Source organism: Palaemon carinicauda, chromosome 19, assembly GCF_036898095.1.
Source record: "Palaemon carinicauda isolate YSFRI2023 chromosome 19, ASM3689809v2, whole genome shotgun sequence".
NCBI lineage: Eukaryota > Metazoa > Arthropoda > Malacostraca > Decapoda > Palaemonidae > Palaemon > Palaemon carinicauda.
Genome location: NC_090743.1, coordinates 16796829 through 16816786, shown reverse-complemented (window position 1 = coordinate 16816786; position 19958 = coordinate 16796829). Strand labels below are relative to the sequence as shown.

General features: G+C 41.4%; 1 protein-coding gene and 1 long non-coding RNA gene across 5 annotated transcripts in view; one reads left to right on the top strand and one right to left on the bottom strand.

Moving 5' to 3' along the window:
- Positions 1-19958, bottom strand: part of LOC137658475 (uncharacterized) — a 71959-nt gene that overhangs the window by 37126 nt on the left and 14875 nt on the right. The gene's annotated exons all lie outside the window — the stretch shown is intronic.
- LOC137658472 (uncharacterized) overlaps positions 1-19958 on the top strand; it is a 40098-nt gene that overhangs the window by 12416 nt on the left and 7724 nt on the right. For all 4 annotated transcript variants that reach the window (XM_068393214.1, XM_068393216.1, XM_068393212.1 and 1 more), the window contains exons 2-5: positions 7676-8508; positions 9782-9947; positions 12631-12749; positions 12981-13253. In XM_068393214.1, coding sequence (XP_068249315.1) covers positions 7682-8508; positions 9782-9947; positions 12631-12749; positions 12981-13253 — 1385 coding nt within the window. In that variant the 5' untranslated portion in view covers positions 7676-7681. The remainder of the gene's footprint in view (positions 1-7675; positions 8509-9781; positions 9948-12630; positions 12750-12980; positions 13254-19958) is intronic.

The window sequence follows — 19958 nt, the reverse complement described above, 5'->3', positions numbered from 1 at the left end:
TGCAACCCATACAACAGGACCTCATCAAACCCCTAATCTGGGCACTCTCAAGAAATGACTTTGACCACCCGCCAAATCAACCAGGATGCGAAAGGCTTCTTAGCCTTCCGGACAACCCATAAAAACAACATTAAAACATTTCAAGAGACAGATTAAAAGGATATGGAATTAAGGAATTGTAGTGGTTGAGCCCTCACCCACTACTGCACTCGCTGCTACGAATGGTCCCAGTGTGTAGCAGTTCTCGTAAAGAGACTGGACATCTTTCAAGTAAAATGACGCGAACACTGACTTGCTTCTCCAATAGGTTGCGTCCATGATACTTTGCAGAGATCTATTTTGCTTAAAGGCCACGGAAGTTGCTACAGCTCTAACCTCGTGCGTCTTAACTTTAAGCAAAGATCGGTCTTCCTCACTCAAGTGTGAATGAGCTTCTCGTATTAACAATCTGATAAAATATGACAAAGCATTCTTTGACATAGGCAAGGATGGTTTCTTAACCGAACACCATAACGCTTCAGATTGGCCTCGTAAAGGTTTAGTACGAGCTAAGTAGAACTCTAACAGGGCATAAGACACTTTCTAGTTCATTGCCTACGATCTCCGATAAGCTAGGAATATCGAAAGATTTAGGCCAAGGACGAGAAGGTAGCTAATTTTTGGCTAGGAAACCAAGTTGCAGAGAACAAGTAGCTTTTTCTGACGAAAACCCGATGTTCTTGCTGAAGGCATGAAGCTCACTGACTCTTTTAGCCGAGGCTAAGCATACCAGGAAAAGTCTTAAGAGTGAGATCTTTCAGGGAGGCTGACTGTAAAGGCTCAAACCTGTCTGACATGAGGAATCTTAGGACCACGTTTAAATTCCACCCAGGAGTAGCCAAACGACGCTCCTTAGAGGTCTCGAAAGACTTAAGGAGGTCTTGCAGATCTTTATTGTTGGAAAGATCTAAGCCTCTATGCCGGAAGACCGAGGCCAACATGCTTCTGTAGCCCTTGATAGTGGGAGCTGAAAGGGATCGTCCTTTTCTCAGGTATAAGAGAAAATCAGCTATTTGGGCTACAGAGGTACTGGTCGAGGATATGGAAACTGACTTGCACCAGTCTCGGAAGACTTCCCACTTCGATTGGTAGACTCTAATGGTAGACGCTCTCCTTGCTCTAGCAATCGCACTGGCTGCCTCCTTCGAAAAGCCTCTAGCTCTCGAGAGTCTTTCGATAGTCTGAAGGCAGTCAGACGAAGAGCGTGGAGGCTTTGGTGTACCTTCTTTACGTGTGGCTGACGTAGAAGGTCTACTCTTAGAGGAAGACTTCTGGGAACGTCTACTAGCCATCGAAGTACCTCGGTGAACCATTCTCTCGCGGGCCAGAGGGGAGCAACTAACGTCAACCTTGTCCCTTCGTGAGAGGCGAATTTCTGCAGTACCTTGTTGACAATCTTGAATGGTGGGAATGCGTAAAGATCCAGATGTGACCAATCTAGGAGGAAGGCATCTATATGTATTGCTGCTGGGTCCGGGACTGGAGAGCAATAGATTGGAAGCCTCTTGGTCAGCGAGGTTGCAAAGAGATCTATGGTGGGTTGACCCCAAGTCGCCCAAAGTCTCTTGCACACATCCTTGTGGAGGGTCCATTCGGTTGGAATTACTTGACCTTTACAACTGAGACAATCTGCTAGGACGTTCAAGTCGCCCTGGATGAACCTCGTTACTAGGGAGATGCCTCGATCTTTTGACCAGATGAACAGGTCCCTTGCGATCTCGTACAACGTCAGTGAGTGGGTACCTCCCTGTTTGGAAATGTACGCCAAGGCCGTGGTGTTGTCCGAGTTTACCTCCACCACTTTGCCTCGAAGGAGATTCTCGAAGCTTATCAAGGCCAGATGAACCGCCAAAAGCTCCTTGCTGTTGATATGCATGCTCCTCTGACTCGAGTTCCACAGACCTGAGCATTCCCGACCGTCCAGCGTCGCGCCCCAGCCCAAGTCCGATGCGTCCGAGAAGAGAACGTGGTTGGGTATCTGAACTGCCAGGGGAAGACCCTCTCGTAGGCTGATATTGTCCTCCCACCAAGTCAGACAAGACTTTATCTTTTCGGAAATCGGGATCGAGACCGCCTCTAGCGTCTTGTCCTTTTTCCAGTGAAAAGCCAGATGGAATTGAAGAGGACGGAGGTGTAGCCTTCCTAGCGAGACAAATTGCTCCAGGGATGACAGCGTCCCTACCAGACTCATCCACAGCCTGACTGAGCAGCGTTCTTTCTTCAGCATCTTCTGGATGGAGAGCAGGGCTTGATCTATTCTGGGGGCCGACGGAAAAGCCCGAAAAACTTGACTGTGAATCTCCATCCCTAAATACAGAATAGTTTGGGATGGGACCAGCTGTGACTTTTCCAAATTGACAGAAGTCCCAATTCCTTGGTCAGATCTAGAGTCCAATTGAGATCCTTCAGACAGCGACGACTGGAAGAGGCTCTGAGAAGCCAGTCGTCCAAATAAAGGGAGGCTCGGATGTCCGCTAAATGAAGGAATTTGGCTACATTCCTCATAAGCCTCGTAAACACGAGAGGAGCTGTGCTTAGGCCAAAGCACAGGGCCCGAAACTGGTACACCACATCTTCGAAGACGAATCTCAGATAGGGTTGGGAGTCTGAGTGAATGGGGATGTGGAAGTAGGCGTCCCTTAGGTTTAGAGAGACCATCCAGTCTTCCTTTCTGACCGCTGCTAGGACTGACTTTGTGGTCTCCATGGTAAACTTCGTCTTTGTGACAAAGACATTCAGAGCACTGACGTCTAGCACCGGTCTCCAACCTCCTGTCTTCTTTGATACTAGGAAGAGACGGTTGTAAAACCCCGGTGATTGAAGGTCCGAGACTTTGACCACCGCTCCCTTCTCTAGCAAAAGAGACACTTCCAGTTTCAGGCCTTGTCTCTTTTCTTCCTCTCTGTACCTGGGAGAGAGATCGATGGGGGACGTCGCTAGAGGGGGTTTGCGTACAAAAGGGATTTTGTACCCCTCTCTGAGCAACCTCACAGATTGTTGATCTGCGCCTCTCTTCTCCCAGGCTTGCCAGAAGTTCTTTAGTCTGGCACCTACTGCTGTCTGAAGTTGCGGGCAGTCAGACTCTGCCCTTAGAGGACTTGGATCCTTTTCTCTTCCCTCTCTTCCCTTCGGCACGAGCACCTCCCCTGCTGGAGGCTCTGCCACGAAAGGGCGGGATAAACCGAGACGCTGGAGTGTCTATCCTAGGTCTAGCAGACAATGCAGGCAAAGGGGGAGCTTTGCGAGCCGAGGACTCAACTAGATCGTGGGTGTCCTTCTGCACTAAAGACAAGGCAATATCCTTAACCAAGACTTCAGGAAACAGGCACTTGGACAAGGGCGCAAAGAGTAGCTCAGATCTTTGGCATGGCGTCACTCCAGCAGACAGGAAAGAGCATAGAGACTCTCGTTTCTTCAGGACTCCGGACGTGAATGAAGCGGCAAGTTCGTTGGACCCATCACGGACGGCCTTGTCCATGCAGTACATAATGAGTAAGGAAACATCCTTATCAGCAGAAGAGATTTTCCTACTCAGGGCTCATAAACACCAGTCTAGGAAGTTAAAGACTTCGAACGCCCTAAATATACCTTTAAGAAGGTGGTCCAGGTCCGAGGGTGACCAACAAATCTTCGAGCGTCTCATGGCAAGGCGGCGGGGAGAGTTTACAAGACTTGAGAAGTCGCCCTGGGCCGAGGCAGGAACTCCCAAGTTGAGAACTTCTCCCGTGGCATACCAGACGCTTGATCTAGACGAGAGTTTAGATGGGGGGAAGGCAAATGCTGTCTTCCCTAAACTCCTCTTGGTCTCTAACCAATCACCTAACAGCCGTAAAGCTCTCTTGGATGAGCGAGAGAGAAAGAGTTTAGTAAAGGCAGGCATGGTAGTAGGAACGCCTAAGACAAACTCTGATGGCGGCGAACGAGGAGCCACAGAAATAAAGTGGTCAGGGAACAACTCTTTAAACACAGCCATGACTTTTCTAAAGTCCAAGGATGGTTGAACTGCTTTAGGCTCATCAAGTTCTGAAGGTTGATCCTCAGGATGTGGTTCAGCAACGTCCTCATCTGACAGTTCCTCATCCGATAACTGATGAGAAAACGGCAAAGGTGTGGGCAACGTTTGACTTGCAGAGTCCGGTCGCACTGGTGTATACGTGACGGAGCCGGACGCAGCGTCCTGGAACTGCTGAACAGTCTGGGAACTGTCAACAACCACAGGTGCGCGAGGACGCACAGCGTCCACCCGAGACTGTTTAGACCGTCTGGGTTGTGCAGTCAACACCATCCCGGGTTGCGGAGGTTGACGCACCGCGTCAAAACAAGTCAACTCTGATGGTTGATGAACGTCCTGAACGTCACCAATCACATCAGTGCGTTGCCTAACGTCAACGTGCGGCTGGAAATCCACACTGGGTCGCATCGGTGGAGGTACTACCCCAACTGGTTGACGCGAGAAAGCTACCTCAACGTCAACAGGACGCACAACAGACCGCTTGAATGGTTGATGGCCAGTAGGTTCAACGGAAACCTTCTCCGCATTGTAGTCCTCCATCAAGGACGCAAGCTTGGACTGCATGTCTTGCAGTAACACCTATTTAGGGTCTACGGACGCAGGTGCGGTAACAGACGGGGTGAGCGACTGAGACGGCACAACTTTGCCTCTCTTAGGCGGCGAGCAGTCATCAGATGACGGCAACGGGTCCGAACTGTCCCAGTGGCTACAACCGGGACGTTGGACTTGTCCTGAAGGGACTGACTTACGCTTCAAAGGTCTGGAGACCTTGGTCCAAGGTTTCTTACGAGAAACACCTTCGGACGACGAGGTAAAAATGGGCTCTCTCGTCTTACGTTGGTAGGGGCGATCTTGGAGAGATACGCCTGATACCATAGAGGGAACGTCTGTTCGCTGATCAAGGCCTCTCGAACCCATGAGTCGTACGACATTGCTTCTCCCCTGGGCTTGGGAGCTTGCAAGAGGTCCCGGACTAGGTGGACGACAGGCACGAACAGACGAACCCTCGAGCGCAACACTGTTCACAACACTTTGAGAAACACTAGGCACTTTAACACTTTCTGCCGTGGCACTTTGGCACTTTAGTTCCTTTACGTCCGCCATGAGTTGATTTCGGTCACTTGCTAAGGCCTCAACTCTCTCCCCCAAGGCATGAATAGCACGCATCACGTCTTGCATCGACGGTTCCTGAGTGCTAGGAGGGGGGTTAGGAACAACCACTACAGGGGAAGGATTAGGTTCAGGGGCATGTGGAGAGGAAAAATCTACCGACCTAGAAGAACTTCTCCTTACCCTATCTCTCTCTAGTCTGCGTGTATATTTCTCAAATTCGATAAAATCGAATTCTGAAAGGCCCACGCATTCCTCACACCGATCTTCCAATTGACAGGTTTTACCCCGACAATTGGAACAAACAGTGTGAGGGTCGAGAGAAGCCTTTGGAAGACGCCTATGACAGTTCCTAGCATTACATTTTCTGAACTTGGGAACTTGTGAAAGGTCAGCCATTTTGAATTAGTCAAGGGAAAATTCCAAAAAACGATCTAAGTCATCAACAATTAATCCGATCCAAAAAAGAGTTCAAGGATTTATTTGAAGAAAAACACCTGTACTGCGAAAGCTCAAACCAAATTAAAGTACTTCACCAAATATGATGGGAAAAACTCCAGGTTCAACAGCGAGTAAAGTACGTCTTGTCGACACGTCGACAGAGAAGAAATTGAGTCTTTGTTTACATCGAGAGTGGTATCTGGCCGACAGTTGGCGCTGGTGGGCACACCCGCAACCTGTATAGCGATCGCTGGCGAGTTTTTACTGTATGTGTCTGTCGAGCAACAGAGTTGCAGCTATTATATATTCACCGGCTAAGTTAAATATTTAAAAAATGTGGGTCACTAAAGCCTTGTTGTTTGACCTCCACATAAAATTCACTGGCTTCTTATGGATCTTGCACTTCTTAAAGGCTAGTAGATACTGTAAGTGATACACCAGGAGAGTTTTGATATTGCGATCCCAACTATAATTAACACCTCAAAACAGTTAAATATCTTTCATGGGCTTATGACAGTAAAATTCATTTTCTTCTGTATTAAAGAAGGTCCTCCTAGTCATCTGCTATAAAAGAAACCTAGTCCCATCGCAGGTGAACACTTGCTGTGGCATTTATGACGGAATCCATGAACGTCTAAAATTGCGAAACTAATAATGTATATACTACCTTCACTTTGGAGCTCACAGCCTCACCATGTGGTATAAAAATACTGATGCTTGTTCTTCTCAGAAGATTTTGAACTGTTCACGGCTCTGATTGTTTCTTTTTCTTTGTCTACTGACGTACATGGTTCCTTTTCAACAAGGTCAGCATACAAATACTTTTCTCTTTCAAAAATAATGTTCCCAGGTATTGTAGCTCCTGTTAATGACTTTTCAATGATCCACATGTGAAGCAAGTTCTTAACGTAACAATAGCTAAAGCATGTAGCCATTGTTTCGTCAATGTAAGCACCCATTTCGTGTCGTCAATTGCTTTGATTTCTTCTTTCTTCTTTAGGATTGTGTTTAATGTGGATATTGTACGACTTCTGTATATTTTATTTTTTTCTGTCACATGTGTACCTTTATTATGCTTGATAATTTCTTATTTCCCCCCTAACATAATCATCTCCTCTCCTTTCTTGATCATGTGAGGGGCCATTGTCTGGATGCTGCACTTCCTTACCTTGATGGTAAACAGAAGTAAACACAATTCTATACAAGAGCTCAGTCACAACTTTATAAAAGAACGCTGCTAAATGCATATGATGCTGGTATGGGTACTACAGAGGGAGTGAAAGAGTTGAAGTTCTGAGGCTTAGGGAGGATGCAAGAAAAGGCAAAGCAATCACATGAACACTGCATGGGGGAGTATAGTTACTATGTTACTCTCTACAGTGCTGTGTTATTCTTTACAATGTAGTGCATGCTAGAATTGTTAGTATTTTTCCACAACATGCAAATATGGAGGGAAATTCTGCTGTTAGACCGATACTGTATAATGCTCATACACCAAATTGAAATGTAATGCTTGAATACCAAAATAATTGTATTCAGTGAATTGTAAACCAAGGTATTCTTGTTGTGATTCACTCATTAAATGTACACTAACAATTTTTTTTTTCTACAATTAATAACTTATTTAAAAATATTAGAGCTCCAGTACATGATCTGTGAAGTTAAAGTATTCAGTGTACTTGTTTATATTTATAAAGAAATTTTCAAGTTCATTAGTTTTATATATGGAAGTAAATGCTAACCAAAGATATATTTACTCTTCTCCCTAACAAAGAATGGTAATAGCTTTAATATTCTTTTCCATAACAAAGAATGGTAATAGCTTTAATATTCTTTTCCATAACAAAGAATGGTAATAGCTATAATATTCTTTTGCATAACAAAGAATGGTAATAGCTTTAATATTCTTTTGCATAACAAAGAATGGTAATAGCTTTAATATTCTTTTGCATAACAAAGAATGGTAATAGCTTTAATATTCTTTTGCATAACAAAGAATGGTAATAGCTTTAATATTCTTTTCCATAACAAAGAATAGTAATAGCTTTAGTAATTGACTTCTACTAATTTCAGAAACAAATGGCTGCTGTAAAAAGTGAGGCCTGGTTACAAGAAAAACTAGTGTTTATAAGCTCAGTTGTCACTAGTGTGGACCATGACAGTCTAAAATCACAGCTCATGAAATGTGAAACTGAAGACGAAGTGGAAGCAGTTCTCCAAAGCCTCTTGCTTCTCAATGAAGCCTCAACGTCCTCAGATAATCAAATGCCCAAATTAGATGCTCCAAGGCCAAAAGAGAGGACAGCTAATGAACTAGAAGCAGAATTTTCTGATGTTGATGAAAGGCAAACTGTGAGTGACAGCACTGATGATACCAGTGGAAGTTGGGTTATGGTAGACGATATAGATATCTCGGAAAGTAACAGTGGGTTTGAGGACCATACATTACCGGATGGCAGAAAAAATGAAGATTTCCAAATGAATCAAGAAAGTCCCAAAGTAGTAGAACTTATGGAGAGTAACAGTAGTGATGATTTAGCTGATTTGGATGAATTAGAAGAAATGGAAGTTCTGGGAGTCAATCCTAAACCTTCGGAAAGAGCAGCTGCTGAAGCCGTAATGAATGAAGATACACAACTGGTTTCTATTGAGGATGATGATGAAATAAAATTTTTGGGGGTATATAATAATCGCCAAGAAAGGGTAGATGCTGAAGCTCTAACTGAGGAAAGAGAGCCACTTGCTGTTAAGGGTGTCATAAAAGAAGAAAGTTTTACAGAGGAAGTATCACAGATAGATCAAGCTGTGGCCAATGGAAATTATGAAAAAGACATGATAATTGCTCTCAGAATTGAAGTTATTAGCAATATATTCCCTGATGCAGATCCTGATTTCTTCCAAGAAAAGTAAGTTCCACCACTTTTTATTTGAATGTAATTGTTGATAGGCATTGGAAAATCCTTACTATTGATGCAGTTTAGAATTACTCCTCCAAACTTTATGATAAAGTTGACTTGTACTAAGTAAAATAACTTAAAGTCACAGTGTCAAAGAATTGGATTGGATTGTATTTGCACTGGGGCCTGTAAAACCATTTATATTGCAAACTCTAGGATACCATACATACCTAATTCATGTTCTGTTTATTGCACATTATCTGTGAATTTAAATCCTGGTATGAATAAAAGACTTGTGTAAGGGATTTCAGTTTGACTGGAAGTGTATGTTAATAAACAATAGCTAAGAGCCAGAACATTTTATGAACTGAGTGAACTTTATCCAGAACATTTTATGAACTGAGTGAACTTTATCCAGAACATTTTATGAACTGAGTGAATTTTTTCACAGGAAAAATCTTAAGAGAATTCCCTTTAGTACAGTATATGAATTGAATATAAAATTTAGGCCTTAAGCCAAGCACTGGGGCATCAAAGGCCATTCAGTGCTATATAATGCCATATGAATAATTTTAAATCCTAGGAAAACTTTGTGAAAGGAATAGAATATGTAAAAGGAAAAATAATATACATATGGAGGATTGTTAAAGTAATGCAAAATAGGAAATCCTATACTGTATAATGCAGACACTAACATGAAATGTTCAAAGGCAGTAACCTCTTAGTGTGAAATGAATCTTTAGGAGAGAGAGAGAGGAAAGGTTTTTAGTTATCCTTTTAGAAAGCAAGGACTGTTGCTCCTCTGAACTTCTAAGATGTTTTGCCAGTCCCTGTGGGATACACAAGCATTACTGTTGCAGGCATTTTTTTTATATTCTACCAGTAATGAATGTTTTTGGACAAATGTTTGGTTTGTGACTTTTATGCAAATTAAAGCAATGTTCATTGAATACACTCGGGGACTAGCAGTCATATAATTAAAAAAAAAAAAATAAAAAAATAAAACAGAACTTTCCTTTTAGGTATAAAATATTGAATTCCTAATCATATGTTAGTGTATAAAATATAGCTACACTTAATTAATAAACATACAAGTGGGAAATATCAATTGATGTTGTAATCACATATGTGGTATGAATAAGTACACAAGTATGAAATATCCATTAATGTTGTAATCACATATTGTGTGGTCACAGTAATTCTGTATACTTTATAATATTTTGTCCTAAAAAAGAGCAATGGTATGTAGGTATAACTTGCTATTTACTTTCTTTACTTATAGAATTGATGCCTGCATGACACTGGGGGATGATGAGAAATCATTTAGCTTATATGTTGAAAGCCTTCTGAAAATAAATAATTACCCAACTATGAAGGACTATATAAAGAGGATGGAAGCATTAGCCAATGAGAAATCTGACAAAGACTATGAAGAGGAAGGTTATCAGGTAAGGATTTAATCATTTTTATATTCTAGTTTCGTGTATTTTTTTCACCCAAATATTGCTAGACTCCTGTGAATTTCATTGCTGTTCTTCTAACAATCTTGATGACAGAACTGTTTGTACACAACATTTTTATGGTAATTTGTTTGAAAATAACTTTGATATCTGATAGGTGTGTTCCAATTGAAGTGGTAAGGATTTTAATTACCGAGATATTGAAACCACACAATAGAAGTCATTACAATTAAGTCTTACTGATCTTGCTACCTAAAAGGCTGGAAGGTTTAGGATTGAATATCAGTAAAGATGTAGCAAGTTGTGAATAATAACCAGTACAGTACTGTAACAGCCTGCACAAATAAGGAATTTTAAGGTTTAAACAATCTGAAAATTGAAGGTTAGATATGCAGTACCTTAGAATTTACAGCAAATAACCTACAAATTTCAAAGCATTAAAAAAAAAAAAAAGGTTTTATTACAAACCTGTTGATTATATATTGCCTTGTGTCTGTGAGGGAGGAAATCCCAATTACAGCTTAGAAACTAATGATTCTGTGTTTTGGGGGACAGGGATTAATGCCATCTGGCACTTTGACTGCTTGCACCCACTTTTCAGCCAGATTCCCTTTTCCCATCCTCTTAGCTCTCTGCTTAAGGTGCAAGTGTCTTACATTTCAAGTTCCCAACTTTCATCTATTACAAAAGATACACACTTTCATCTATTACTTAACACACTCATTTATTACTTAGGATGAATTTGCCTTTACTGTACCAGACGGTGCGATAACAGGTCCCATGTGTGGTATTTGAGGGATAGAAAGATTAATAAATCTTCATGGAGTTATTACCTGTTGCCAAGAAGCCAATGGCTAGCTATAACCATTCATGAATAGCATTTCTGTTGGGTGCTTTCAATTTTCTGTAATCATTCTCTCTTTATTAAAGGGTATGTGATCTTCTTAATTTTCGTAACTGCCACAAGGTGAAATCCATGTAGTATAGTATATTTGTGGATGTCCTTGTGCTGGAAAAAGAATACTCCCAATAACAACATTGTTTATTGAACTAAAAGCTTAAAAAATGTGCTCTCCATTTTCATTTGCATCCTCTCTTAAGATCCTCAACACCCATCACATTCTCTATATTTGATTATTCCTTCCAAATTTAGCAATAAGGTCAACAATCACAATTTTCATATATCTCTCTGGGATCTCATCTATTATACTCTGCAGTTCTTCATAGTATCCATCTTTCCTTTCTTCAATGGAATCATTTGTTGGTCCATAGCAAAATATAACACTCATATTTCACTGCTTTGATGTAAACTTTGCAAGTAACAATGTACTATTTACAGCTCTCCACTCCGTTAATGCCTATTTTGCTCTTGGTGTCATCATCATTCCCAACCCCTCTCTTCCAACGCCATCTGATCTTCTTGAATATACATATAAATTGCCTTGATATAAGATTTCCTTACCAATCCCCTTACAGTGTGTTTCACTTAGGGCTAAGATATCCAAACTATATTTCATAAATTCATTCTCCACTTGTTGCAACTTCCCCATCCGATTCATGGTTCTAACATTTCAATTATAAAATTTCTTTCTTTAGTATTTATAATCAGAGATTCTTAGCACCACACCAACCTACTCCTTGGACTGGGGATCCATTCTGTCACTTTCTCTTTCCATTGACCGACTATATCCATAGAGGATTCATTAGCTAGATACTTCAAAGGATAGCCAGTTCCTTGTGATGCACAGTGTCTGTCTAACTAAGGCAATTGACCCATGCCGGTCCTTACTCATTCAAGCAAGATTACCCCGCCAGGCATCAGGAGTAGAAACTGAAAAGATATCTTGTCTATCGCCTTAAACCTCACCCTGCTGCTAGTGACTTCATCGAGATACCATATTCATAAGGTCATATCCCTTAAAATTATCATCTTTTATTACAGTACTGACACTGAGTTTTATGGGTACCATAATACATTATACTGTACTACTGGAAATTGTCTAGTAAACTTTTTGCCAATCTACAAGCCATTTCCAACTTCCTTTAGAGGACTACATTGCCTCTCATGTCAGATCCTCTTCTTGGAATATGTGCCACACCCTTCTCTACCAGAGGAATGTCTCATTACTATGCAATTCTTTTTGCATGTTTTTCCTTTGGCCTACCTAAAGAGCCTTACAGGCAATTCGTGATTAATGGAGATGCAGTGATTAAGTTATTCTTTTACAGTCCTTAAGACATTTTCAATAAACATTAATTCCAGTAGTAGTGACTTCATCCATTCCCCTCACTCTTATCAGGGAGTCTGTGAAAGTAAAGTGTTATATAGTCTAGAAATGCATTGAGTGCCTAATTTTTAACAGTGCCAGTTGTATGGCTGGGTTTACATTCCATGGAAGACAAATAATGATTGTGCAGAGCAGTATTAAAAAAAATATGCTTTTGAAAACAGGATTTATTTTTACTCTAAACAGCTATGTCTATTAGAAGTAGGAGTAGATGGATATACCAGTTTAAAAAATGTCCATGATTTTGTTCAACACAATCCCTACTGTCACTTAAGCAGCATCCAAATCTTACAGTTCAAGACACCTTTCATATTTATTGAGTGCCCCAATGCAAAATTTATCCTTTTACTTGGTGTTAACTGAAACTTGGTCTCCTCTTATAGGTACCAAGTCCCTTTTTCATCAAATGTTCAATATGTTTGGAGGATCTAATATCTACAGAAATGGGATTCTGTAATTCTATGGAAAATGAACACATCTATTGTCTGCAGTGTATTAAAAAGTAAGTTATTGAAACTTCTTGCATTATTATTAGATTTTACCAAGACTGAGATGAGGATAATTTTGATACCTAATATAAAATTTGTTTTAAGGTCATTTAGGTACTCGTACACTTTGGTTGGAGAAATTAACACTTTCCACTTGATTTAGTATGGCAGCTGCTGGGTACAACTTTCAACCTCAAGTCTTGCATTACTTTCAGACTATTTATCACGAGTTCCCCCTCCCCCAGGTACACAAAAGCAGAACTAGAGCAAGGACGGTCAACTTTTAAATGCATGGACAGTGACTGTAGTGCAGAATTTTCATTCAAGATTCTCAGAAAAGTCATGGACAAATCTGACCTAGCCAGGGCTTATGAACAACGGCAGTATGAAGAGGTGTCTGCAGCTAAAATAGAAAATTTAGAGTCATGTCCATTTTGCAACTACAAAGCCATAGTGACAAATCAAGAAGACAAAGTCTTTATGTGTATGAATCCTAAGTGCATGAAAGACTCTTGCAGGTAAACAATATTTTGAAAAATTTTAATTTACAGAAATGAGCCCTCGTATTAGTATTTTCTTAGTTTTGCTTATTTCAAGTTTCAAATTCTCTTGATATATCGTTATGATAACCTAACTGTACTGTTTAAGAATTTTCACTTGATCAGGTTTCATTAAGAGACATATTCTTTATATTATCGTTATTGCATAAGACTTCACACAGTTAATCAACTTCAGTGTGACAAGTATGGTATCCTTATTGCAAATGATTTTTCACTCAGTTAATCAGGTTGTAATTTGGCACCTGTCAATTATGATATCCTTATTGCGTATGAATTTTCTCCCCAGTCATTAAAGTTTTAATTGACTAAAGCTATTGTAGCTGATAGCTCAAGAGAGCACAATAGCTTTAGTCAATTAAAACCTAATATGACTGAGGAGAAAATTCATATGCAATAAGGATATCATATTTGACAGGTGTCAAATTAAAACCTGATTAACTGAGTGAAAAATCATCGACCCCCACATAAAAGTGGGAGAAGATGCAGACAAAGAAGAAAAATGAGGCGGTCAAGAGAGCCCAAAAATAGAAATATACGAGAATATCACAGACTAAATTGCATTTAAGCCAGTTTTTAAATTTAAGAATACAATAACTCAAAACATTAAGTGTTACGTAACTGAAATAACAACCTGCGCTATTTCTAAGGATATTACTTTCGGTGAAGCTGAAAGACGAGGCATTAGACTTATAGCCTGCTATCTTTAATACTTTCCTCCACACACAAGATGGTGGTCTTCTACTGTTAATGGAGGACACCAAAGATGCTCTAGACTGGCGTTTAGCTTTCATTGCACGACGGAACAGTGCTCTACATTTCTTGCATATTATACAGTAGAATTTTCCTCCATATTTACATTTTGTGGAAAAATACTAGCAATTCTAGCATGCACTACACTATAAAGAGTAACATAGCACCCATACTCCCCCCCATGCAGTGTTCATGTGATTATTTTGCCTTTTCTTGCATTCCCCCTAGGCCTCAAAACTTCAACTCTTTCATTTCCTCTGCAATACCATACCAGCATCACGTTATGCATTTAGCAGCGTTCTTTTACAAAGCTGTGACAGTATGATCATGAAGAGAATTGTGATCACTTCTGTTTACCATGAAGGTAAGGAAGTGCAGCAACCAGACAATGGCCCCTCAGATGATCAAGAAAAAAGGAGAGGAGATGATTATGTTACAGGTGAAATAAATTATCAGTAAGCATAATAAAGGTACACATGTGACGGACAAAAATAAAAAAAATGTAGTTGTACAATATCCACATTAAACAATCCTAAAGAAGAAAGAAGAAATCAAAGCATTTGGTGACATGAAATGGGTGCTGACATTGACGAAACAATGGCTATATGCTTTAGCTACTGTCACGTTAAAACCTTGCTTCACATGTGGATCATTGAAAAGTCATTAACAGGAGCTACAATACCTGGGAACATTTTTGAAAGAGGAAAGTGTTTGTATGCTGACTTTATTGAAAAAGAGTCACGTACGTCAGTAGACAAAGAAAAAGAAACAATCAAAGGAGAGAGGTGACCAATTCAAGAACTTCTGAGAAGAATAGGCATCAGTATTTTTATACCATATGGTGAGGCTGTGAGCTCCAAAGTGAAGATAACACATGCAATATTAGTTTTGCAATTTTAAAGGTTCGTGGATTCCGTCATAAATGCAACAGCAAGTGTTCACCTGTGATGGGACTAGGTTTCTTTTATAGCAGAGGACCAGGAGGACCTTCATTATCCAGAAGAAAATTAATTCGTCTTGCCCAGCAGACTCGTCCCACCAGCAAGATTTATCTTGCCCAACAGACTCTTCATGCTAAGTCGGCTCATCTGCAACTCGAGAGAACTCCCTCAGCGACTCCAATCAGCCACGTGAACATCTTCCACAAAGTAGCATCTTCACGCCTGGAGACTATCCAACTCCTCCTCTCTCAAGGTGTCTCTCCTGCAACAGGTGGCAAAGAGAATGTCTGGAAACCTGGATCGATCTTTGGCTTCAGCCAATCCAGGCTAGGTGGACTGTAAGTTGATATAGAAGGGGTATCCCTCCCCTCGATACCACTATGCCAGCATTAGGAGCATTCCTTGGTTACCTTCAGGAGGAAAGCGTCTCTTGGACTCGACAAGGAAAGGCACCGCTAGTCCTTGAGCCTCGCATTCAGACCTGAAGGAATTAACCTTTCACAACATCGGCATTGCCCCTCATACAGAGTTTTGAGGCGACGGACCCCTAGACGTAAAGGACACCTTGTTCTAGGACCCCAAATAGCAGAGGTCTCCTGACCTTGCTGACAGGTCCCCCGCTCATTTTTGGCTTCTACCAAGAGAGTCTGTGAACCCCATGGGACACCCTTAATGTCTCATTCACGATGATGGTCCAAGTAATGCTTGACCTACTTTTTGGCAGCTCAGATCCCAGAATCCAGACCCTTCGGTCTGGGAGTTCTTCGCAACATTACCAATGACCCAGATCAATGGAAAGAGGCGGCTCATGAAGAGCACCATCTCTGCCTGGATTCACAAGGTCATTGACCTTGCATTGAATCCAGTTTCTCCTGACAGTTTGACCCAGAACAAACGACATCGGGGGCATTGCTACGTCCATGGCGTTCAAACGAAACTACTCTGTGGTGCAGGTTCTACTAGCGGGCGTGTGGAACCGTCATATGACCTTCACCACCCATTACCTGCAAGACGTAACTACCGTCATATGACCTTCACCACCCATTACCTGCAAGACGTAACTACCGTCATATGACCTTCACCACTCATTATCTGCAAGACGTAACTCACAGGAGACTTGATACATTCTCTATCATTTCTGTGGTGGTTGCACAACAACTGGTTGAACACCTCAAACTCCTTGATGGACAAGTAGCAGGAGGTTGAGGGCATTGGTTACCTGATTTTAGTCTGAGTGAAGGACTAATTAATAATAACAAGAATGACAGGCTCTTTCTTTTCTTCATCCTTCCCTCTTGGGGAAATCAGCATCCAGGGTGCTCTGCACAGCTGACCTCAACCAACTGTAGGTAAAGCATCGTTCCCTTGTGTAACATGGTATTGTTAAAACTGTTACGTCCCCATAGGCCTACCTGGAGAGGTGGTATTGGGAATGTCTTGGTGACCCCGGACGATTTCCATGACTTGGAAGAACTCTTACCTTGACAGCCACATTACTAATATCATAAACACACAAACTTGTGTAATACGCAAATGCCCATGCATAGCAAAGTTGTAGTGAGGTGTAGAGTGGTATGTTCTAACACACAAAAGAAAATCCTTGGGCAAAAGCCAAAAAGCCAGATACGCAGGGACGTTCCCCTCCTAATGGGCGAGTCAACCCCTATAAATAGTGTAGGTTTGTATTCCAGTTATGGAACAAATGACAAATTTGGAAGTACCGGTAATTTGTATTTTTCCTACCTGTAGCTATTTATACAGATTTGCCTGCAATCCCCATCCCCCTTGAAGTCCACCTCCAAGCAAAGTGAAGTACAGTCACAGGTGTGTGAGTGAGAGGGGTAGCTACTAGCCCCCCACTCCCTGCTAACTAGTAGTATGGGTGATTAACTCTTGCTAAAGTCTAATGGCTCGAAAGTAGTACTCCTATAAACAGCTACAGGTTTATATCGTTAGGAAAAATACAAATGACCTCCAAATTTGTCATATTTCTAGATAAATTACTTTAATATCATTTCACAAATCCTAGGCTTTACTTTTGTGTTCCCTCTACTATAATTCAAACTTAGGTAATATGATATCTGATTATATTCTAAGCATTATGGCTAAGATACAGGGAGATAATAGACCCTCCTCTTGATTGTTGGTCTTTCATGATCTATTCATAGCAAAATTCTTTTTTTTTTACCTTATTTGCTAAGTTGTATAAAATTTTTGGGGACCTATCTATCCTAAGGAAATTTTTATTCGGTATGGTTATGAATATTGTTCTGTTTGATCTTCAACAGTGAACTCTTATCTTGAATTGCTACATTAAACCCTAGGTTATTTAATTCCCTATCCATGATCTAGACAGGCACTGTTGTTCAGTTAGCTCAGTATGCACGTTGTCTTGAGTCTTTTCGTAACTGGCAATATTTGATTTTCAGGTCTTCAGACAACACTTTCACCACAGTACAATACTAGATCTTGCCTTGATATGAGTGATATTGCCTTTTCTTGCTAAAGCTTCATTACTACACTATATTCTAGAAACTTTAAATCCTCCTGGTCAAATATTGTTGTAGAATTGAATTAACCACTGAAGTTCAAACATGATGCAAGTGGTTTATATTGCCAGAGTTGATAAGTTTCATTTCCTAGATCATCTTATTTATCTGGTATATTTGGCTCTTATATAAATATTCTATTTAGGAACAAACTAATTTTTTATTATTATTTTTCTTTTCACAATTTTATATTTTTTTCAAGGTTTTCTTTTTCTATATTGGATTTCTTCCCCTTCATTCAATTTCCTTTTACATACTGGAGTGCTCTCTCTGATGTAATATTCACTTTCGTTGTATATTACTGGATCTCCTTTTTCTGTACTGGTATTCTTTCCTTACAGTAATTATCTTTTTTCTGTTAAGGTTGCACCTTCGAGTTTTTCATATTGATGATAAACATTATATCTGATAGTGATTGATTAATGATTCTTAAAATATATATGATAGTGATTGATCAATGATTATTACAGTATTATATCAGAAAGTGATTAATTAATGATTGTTATTATATCTGATAGTGATTTTTATCATTTCAGATATTATAACAACCAAATATGACAAATTCGTAGAAAATTTGTATTTTTCCTAACTATACAAACCTTAGCTATTTACATGGGGGGTAATTACCTCGGCGTAGCTGAATGACGAGCCATAAGAATTTTAACGAGGGTTTACTACCCCACTGCTAGTTAGCAGGGGGGTAGGGAGGGGTAGCTTGCTACCCCTCCCCCCTCACACACACAATGAGTGCTCCACTTTGGTTAGAGGTGGGGTGACTTAACCCTTAGGAAGGGTGGTAAGTCCCTACCATACTGGCTTTGGCTTGCCCTGGGACTCCATATTCGAGTGTCTACGTACTCAGACAATAGAGAGTCCCTGCTCCTCGCTAGCAGCTGTGAAACTGCTGCGGCCTACGTAAGGTGTGTGCGAAGGTGAAAAGTGACTCGTCCTAGGAAGTTGACCTGGAGTTCCTCAAATGGAAATCTAGGCTAGGACTCTCCCAATACCACCTCGTCAGGGTATGGGGACATGACAGTATTACACTTAATACTAGGAACACAAGGAAGCATGATTTCCCTGCAGTGGTTTGAGGTCAGCTGTGGAGAGAACCCAGAAGGCTGCTTTCTCCAAGGGAGGAGAGGATGAAGAAAAGAATAAGGGCCAGACATACCTTTTCATTCATGCAGACTAAAAGGAGAGGATGAAGAAAAGAATAAGGGCCAGACATACCTTTTCATTCATGCAGACTAAAACCGGGTAACAATGCCCTCAACCTTCTGCTACTTGTCCATTAAGGAGTCTGAGGTTTAGACCAGCTGTTGTGCAGCCACCACAGGGCCGACAGAAAACGTATCGAGCCTCCTGTGGGTCACGTCTTGCAAGTAGTGGGCTGTGAAGGTGGTCTGACGCTTCCACACCCCAGCTTGCAGGACCTGCGTCACTGAATAATTCTTCTTGAAGGCCAGGGACGAAGCTATGCCCCTGACATCGTGCGCTCTAGGGCGACGTGACGGAGAAGGGTCAGGATTCAAGGCCAGGTGTATTACCTTGCGGATCCAGGCTGAGATGGAATTCCTGGTGACCCTTCTCTTCGTTTTCCCAGTGCTCACGAACAAGACTTGAACCTGGGGACGAACTGCAGCTGCTCTCTTAAGATACAACCTCAGACTCCTTACTGGGCAAAGTAGGAGATGGTCTGGGTCATCTGTTACAGAACGGAGACTCGAAACCTGGAAAGAGTCGAACCGAGGGTCCGGCACTCCCGGGTTCTGAGTCTTGGCAACAAACTCAGGGACGAACCTGAACGTTACCTCCCCCCCATCCCCTTGAATGGGCGATGTCGTATGAGAGACCATGTAGTTCGCTGACTCGCTTGGCCGAGGCCAAAGCTAGCAGGAACACTGTCTTCCAAGTAAGGTGGCGATCTGAAGCCTGGCATTGTGGTTCGTAGGGAGGACTCTTTAGAGACCTGAGAACTCGAACCACGTTCCAAGGAGGGGGTCTCACTTCCGACTGAGGGCAGGTAAGTTCATAGCTTCATATGAGAAAAGAAAGTTCCAGCGAGGAAGAAATGTCCATTCCTTTGAGCCTGAAGGAATGGACTTAAGGCTGAGCAATAGCCTTTCACTGCTGAAACTGAAAGGTGCATTTCCTCCCGCAAATACACGAGGCACTCCGCTATTGCTGGAATAGTGGCATCGAGTGGAGAGATACCCCTTCCACGACACCGACCACAGAAAACTCGCCACTTCGCCTGGTAGACCCCTGCGGATGACTTGTGCAGGTGTCCAGACATCCTGTTCGCAACTTGTTGCGAAAATCCTCTCTCTTTGAGGAGATGCTGGATAGTCTCCAGGTGTGAAGTCAAAGCGAAGCTACGGCTTTGTGGAAGATGTTGGCATGTGGTTGTTTGAGTAGCTCGT